This window comes from Lineus longissimus, chromosome 12, assembly GCF_910592395.1.
Source record: "Lineus longissimus chromosome 12, tnLinLong1.2, whole genome shotgun sequence".
In the NCBI taxonomy this organism is placed as follows: domain Eukaryota; kingdom Metazoa; phylum Nemertea; class Pilidiophora; order Heteronemertea; family Lineidae; genus Lineus; species Lineus longissimus.
Genome location: NC_088319.1, coordinates 811,068 through 817,632, shown reverse-complemented (window position 1 = coordinate 817,632; position 6,565 = coordinate 811,068). Strand labels below are relative to the sequence as shown.

The 6,565-nt window shown below is 43.0% G+C and overlaps 1 protein-coding gene across 1 annotated transcript; it reads right to left on the bottom strand.

The window, feature by feature from the left end:
* Nucleotides 1–287: 287 nt before the first annotated feature.
* LOC135496753 (cationic amino acid transporter 4-like) lies at nucleotides 288–6,326 on the bottom strand. The gene is made up of 4 exons (XM_064786237.1): nucleotides 6,149–6,326; nucleotides 3,378–5,018; nucleotides 2,446–2,554; nucleotides 288–1,321 (listed from the first exon to the last, which is right to left on the bottom strand). Exons 2-4 carry the CDS (start codon nucleotides 4,995–4,997, stop codon nucleotides 1,113–1,115), a joined length of 1,938 nt encoding a protein of 645 aa, XP_064642307.1. The 5' UTR covers nucleotides 4,998–5,018; nucleotides 6,149–6,326; the 3' UTR covers nucleotides 288–1,112.
* Nucleotides 6,327–6,565: the final 239 nt, after the last annotated feature.

The following is a 6,565-nucleotide window of genomic DNA, read 5'->3' as shown; positions in this document are numbered from 1 at the left end:
TCCTTAAGTTTAGCCCTTAGACTTGATGACTAATTGGGATAACGCCAGCGTTAGTGACAACCTTGTTTTGAACAATTGGGCCCAGCACCTCAAATGAAATTTTTCACTGAATTCGAACAAAATCCTAATCATCTTGGTGGTAGATTCTTTCGAGTTCTTTCTCTAACGATGTAACGTTCTGTTATTAAAACATGGTAAGCATACGATAGCCAACCGCACCAGAAAATAAGAACAAGACACATGTTATTCTTCTAACATGTTTATTATGCATTAGATGTATCACATGATTAAAATATTTATAGAGCACACTTCACGTGGCTGATAATTGATATTAGCATTTGAAGTCATCTTCGCCGTATTTAATGGTGTGACACAACACTAGATTATCTAATATATCTTTATCAGGGTAGGCCTTACCAATGCTGAAGAAAGTATAGCTTGTATCAACCAAAGCCGGCTGCCCAGGGCTGTGTAACATTACTACACCGTATTTGTGATCACAGTATTCAGTTCACTGAAAAGAGGTCAGCCAAGTGCCTTTGGCCAGATCTATTTGAAAAACAATAATAAATAATTTTGATTTTGAGGTACACAAAGCCTTTTAGACAAATTTTATGTTGCTCCCCACCGCAAATATGCCCCTGACTGATGGGCAGGGTGAAGAGTGTTAATATCTGATTATGGTAATTATAATGTAACAAGCAGAAACGAAATGAAGACGGACTAATCTATGCACGTTACGATATTTGACGTCATAGTGGTTCTATTTCTAAAGCACGGTGACGTCATCAGTCATATCATTGAAGTAGCGCGCGAAATCGGCGCGAAATCCTTTCTACACCAACAATTTATTGACCCTTTCTGGGTGGGAATTTTGCGAAACATATTTTGTTTTTCAGCTGGACAGGAATAAAAACAAAACTTTGATAATAGCGAATCTACCTCCGGAGTGGGATTCCGTAGCCAAAATAGATGAGGAATCTGAAAAGTAAACCATGGAGTCTACTATAAATCAAATTCATAATAAAGGGGGAAAGCACTCCCCCCTGGAATTCCCTGCTGCTACACGGCCTTTATGCACTCCAATTTGTTTTTGCCATTCTAATGTTGCATTATTCTGTCTTCTTCGCATTTCCATTATGCTTTTCTTCAGTTGATCCTTCATCTTTAGTTTCCGCATCTGGCCGGGAGGGGGTGCCATCACCAGATGATTCCACGGCTTGGTACGACCCCTCCATGCTGGTCGGCCCCATTGGCTGATCGTCCGAGCTAATGTTCTCCTTGCTATGTCGGATACCATAACCGAAATATATGAGGAATCCTGAAAGGTAAAATTCAAGGTTCTACCATAAATACATAATCAGGGCAGAGACATGTATTCATCCACGACCGGAAATGTGGCACAGAGCTTATCAAAATGTCAAGTTGTGGTAAATACATGGCTGGGATGGACCAAAGAGGAATTAATTCTCAAACTGTGGTTGATTCTTAATCTACAGAGTCAGGCCATCACAGAAATATGCTTTTTGATTATATATTCAAGAAAATGTGGTCTCACTGGTCAGTTTAGAACTTGTATTTTGACAGGGCCATATCAATGCGCCAGTGACGTTTTGATGGATATGGTGTACGGAAATCGCTTTTTCTCAGGCAATCGGTATTGGAATGTTTTTAAACTTTATTATGCTATTGGCAAAGGGTTCTTCTTGACATGTATAAAATTTTGTGCAGATTGATTGGTCCAATGTGTACTTTTTTTACCAAAACTTATGCACAGCAATGTGCACGTAATGTACACAGGTTTTAATAGAGGTCTCTGGCCATCATGTGCGAATGAACTCTATTGGCAGAACGAGTTACCAATACCATATCTGCTACATTTTTCAGATGCGTTAATTTTCATAATGGTATATAAATATACAGGCAAAGCAAATAATGTCTATCAATATCAACCAAGGTATCTTTGCTCCTAAGAACTTCAGATGGAATAGAAAATTCCAAAAAAAGAAAAAGTCAATTACTAATACCGAAACCCGTTCATCAGGCATACAGTTTCACGGATTCCACATCGTGATAAATCAAAGTAAAATAAAAGGGACGAAAAGACGAGGTTCCTGTTCCAACAGAGTAGTGGCAAATGCCCCGAGTTAATTGTGCTCATGGAATATGTAACCAAGAACATACAAAGCACGGCCCAGATTGGCCGAGGCCTAAACAAAGCACGGCCCAGATTGGCCGAGGCCTAAACAACAATATGGACACTATGGTTACCTAGCAAAGGCCGGGCACAACAGCGCTGGTCAAATAAACCATAGGGGACCGGTAATCTACGACATACAGTATCGTCTGATTGGAGTTTTTCAGAAAACATATTTTGTTGAGTAGGTGAAAACCAGAAAAACTGCTCTTTTTCCAGGAGCTTGATCAAAGCTCCTGGAAACTTACCAATAAGCATCCAGATGAGGAATCTAACCCACGCTAGCCATGACATCTGCATCAGCAGGCCGATGTTCAGTAACATACTCAGGGATGGCAGAAAGGGTACCAGGGGCATCTGAAGAAAAATAGATGGTATGTGTCATATCGAATAAATAATAACACACAGAAGTTCTCAATTGAAAAGGAATAGAGGAAGCTTTGTTTGATGTCGTAGAGGCAAGTTAAAATTTACAATCCCCGATCAGTGATGACGTAGTTTGATCGCATTAAACTACAAATGCTTTGAACAATGACACTTATTTTGTCAATTGATGACCTTTTATGCAAGCACAATATTGTTTAATATCAAACTGGTTTGAGTGTTTATGCTAGTATGATATTCTATGCTGACGAACAAAGTTCTGTTGCAGTAACAGAAATACGATAATTGATTATTTTTCCATCGAGCATTAGAATAATCCCGGCAACTGTCTCATTCCACGAGGACTGACAATTTCAGCCTCCGTCGAAACCCCGAGAAAACTGCGTCTGGTTCCAGAGTATATCTGGTTTTATTCAAATTTCCCGCCATTGTGAATAGCAAAAAGTGGAACATCAACATTCCCAAACCTCACCACTGGGTGAATTCTAATAACCAAAAGGTACGAAACCAAAAGGGAAGCGTACCATGAAGCATTTCAGCAGAAAGCACGGTAGGATCGATTGTACAAAATTGCTCTTCACTAAAATGCTGGCGTCAAGCTGGCTTTAGTTTTCCGCCTGCTGCCTCTTAGCAAATCTGCTATCGGAGAAGAAGAACAACTGGGAAATGAATGGGCTTGTGTAATGATATGATTGTGACTGACTATGCTTTGTTAAACCCCAAGCTTTGTTACGCCACAATAAAACAGCTGGTGTTTTTTGTTAAAGTGGACCCATGTCTTTTGGTAGATTCCTACCTGAAATGTCTGGAAGTAATGGTTCTGTTTATGCATGCAGATCACGGCAAAGCTACTAGCAAGTCCCACGCCGCTGAGTATCATGATGATGTATGACCACCAGGCAACATGAGCGGCATTCCTCACCGCGAAGGAGGAGGCCAGAGCGAACGCCGCCATGAAGGCCATCATAACACCCGTGGCAATGACCGGCCCTTTGCCTGGCTTCAAGTCACGCAGAATCGGAACATTCCGAAAGCGTGGTTTCAGCTCTCCTAAGTTCTTAAACTTTGCTTCCTCGTCAACAAGCTGTTGACTTTCGTCTCCTGGTTCATGTGGCTTTGCTTTCACTTTCAATTCGAATTGGCACTGTTCGAGAGTCTGGTAGCGTAGTACGATCACACACGCGGAAACCACAGACACCGCCACAAGGGTCCCGATTGAGACGAACTCTGCCAAGTGGCCAACGTCCAAGACCATAGCTAAAGTCCCTGCGATCACAGCAAAGGCGATTATTGCAACGATTGGTGTCTTGGTCTTCGGGTGGACGTATGAAACTATCTCAAAGAGGATTCCGTCTCTGGCCATCGCGTAGGCGGAGCGGGAGGTTGAGAACATGTTTCCGAGGCAGGTCCCGGTAATAGCGACCAGGGCACCAACAGTCACCAGAATCTCCGCCCATGGCATTCCCAGAGCCTTGAAGGCGACTGTGAAAGCCGCGTCAGGGTCAACTTGATAATATGGTATCATGAGAGTCAGAGTCGACGCGAGCAAAATGTACAACACCATTACTGAAGACATCGCGACGCCATTTGCAATCGGCATAGATTTTGCAGGATTTTTTGTCTCCTCGCCTGCGATGCATATTGCGTCATATCCGGTGTAAGCATAAACTGACATCGCCGCGCCCCCTAGAAGGCCACCGGTTCCAAAGGGCAGGAAGCCGCCATGGTCCTTGTTTTCCCAGTTAGCAATGTTAGCCCGGGACATACCCGCTCCTATGATGATTACGCTGATAGCAATATTCAAAATGGCGATCACCACACTGAAGGTCACCGATTCCTTGGCTCCCAAGATGACTAGAACTGCCAACAGAATGATCAACCCCGTCGCAACGAAATCGGGATATTTTGCAAACCCTGGAACATTTATTCTCCCGACCGCGTCCATGGTGCCATTACTCATGGCACCATTTAATAAGGTGTCCATGGAACCACTCCACGCACGCGCAGTTGCAGCGGTAGTGATGCAATGTTCGAGAAGAATATTCCAACCAATGATGAATGCTAAAAGTTCGCCGACAGTGACGTAAGCGTACGTGTAGGACGATCCTGCTTTAGGTACCCTTGCGCCGAATTCCGCGTAGCACAGCGCCGACAAAAAGGACACCAAACCTGCTATGAGGTAGCAGAGAGGTGTCGCAGGGCCGCCCTTTTGTTTCGCTACCGCACCAGTCAAGACGTATATCCCAGCTCCCGCCATCTGCCCTATTCCGAAGAATGTCACCTCCAGCGTGGTGAGGCATCGTTTCAGGGGTGTTGTCATGAGGTCCGACCCGAGAGTTTTGGTTCGAGTAACCTTGTGCCAGAGGGCCTCGCAGAAGGCACTACATTTCGTGTGTTCCCCTGATTTAGACGTCATCTTTGATTATGGGCTGTGATCCTGAAAACGTAAAAAAATAGATATCAAACACATGCTTAAGTGTTTTTCAGATAGATCTCACTAAACTGTAATAGTGTGATCACAAAATATAAATAGTGTGATCACAAAATATAAACAGCCCTGGGCAGCTGGTGTCATAGTTACCGGCTTTAGTTGACACCGTGAAAGAGCATTGGTGAGGCCTATCCTTAGGTTAACCTAGCCTTGTGCAACACTATCTTTTAATGTGATCTGTTCACATCCCTGAGTTCGACTACCTTTGGCCAGAACGACATACACTTTCAATTGTAAACTTCTGTTTGAAACTAATGTGCTGCACGGTGTCAGAGCGAGCCTGGCACGCCGAATCTCCGTAAGCCACAGCACCTGAAGGGACAATGCAAGTCATTATCATGTGATGTACATGTACATTCTCTCCTAAAATGAAAGGGATATTGACTAAATATCACTTTGACAAAATGGAGTGGTTACAATTACATGTACTTTATTCATTATATACATGCGCAGTGGTGTGATTGTAGGCCAGTGTTGATATTGGTACTTCAGGATGTAGGAACAGCTGTCAGCCACTTCGATTGCTGAACAATGAATTGACTTTTAATCCATTGGTAAATGTTATGTCCGCAACCATTAGGGCTCTGGAGGGTGAACTACTGGTCGGATTTTTTTAAAGTTTGGTTTTTATCAATCCCTGCTTCAACAACTAACCGGATTTTGGGGGTTCAGCATTGTCAGAGCAGAATGATTCCTTCAGTGAAGCCAAAATTTATGTTTTCAAGACGAGACTGACAGTGTGACACTGTCAATACCACGTGGGGTGATGTACATTACAATGTATAGGTCAGATGCCAAAGCGTGTATCTGAAGCAAACTCCTTTGTTTTAGCCTACGAGCATAGCTACGAACACAAAATCACCATTGATATTTATCTACAATATCATCGAAGCATCAAGTAAAAGTACGGTTTCAAAATCGCAGGTCATTCGAGAAATACGGCAATTCTACATGAAATTGAGAGACGCGATTTGCAGTTTGCCGTCAATACATGAGCTTCCCTGGCCATTGTCCGTCAGTTTCAAACTTGAAAGATACGCTGAAAATGATTTGTGTACTTATGTTCAGAAACCTACCTTCCAACTCCACGAAGATTATCGTTCCAGGACCTCAGACTATTTTTGATACAAGTGTAGTCCAAATAAAAGGATCAAATCCTCAAAATGGATGCGACTATCCTCTTTCGATCATCTACACCAGTGAAAACCGAGTCAATTCTTTTTTCTATAACGTCCAACCCTGACAGCTCTACCAAGCCACTCATGCCATGTGTTGTAACTGTCGTTCATCCACAGGCCTATACATGACTTGGCAGGCCTGTCGGTCAATAATCTATTGATTTAGCTGCTTCTTGCAAGCTGTTACCACTGAAATATGCAAATTATTGTGATCAACTGATTTGTGTAAGTTGACTCAGTCGTTAATAGGTGGATGCGGGCAAAATGTAACCAGTACTCTGCATGGGTTGTCAGTGCCCACCCTGTGGAACCAGC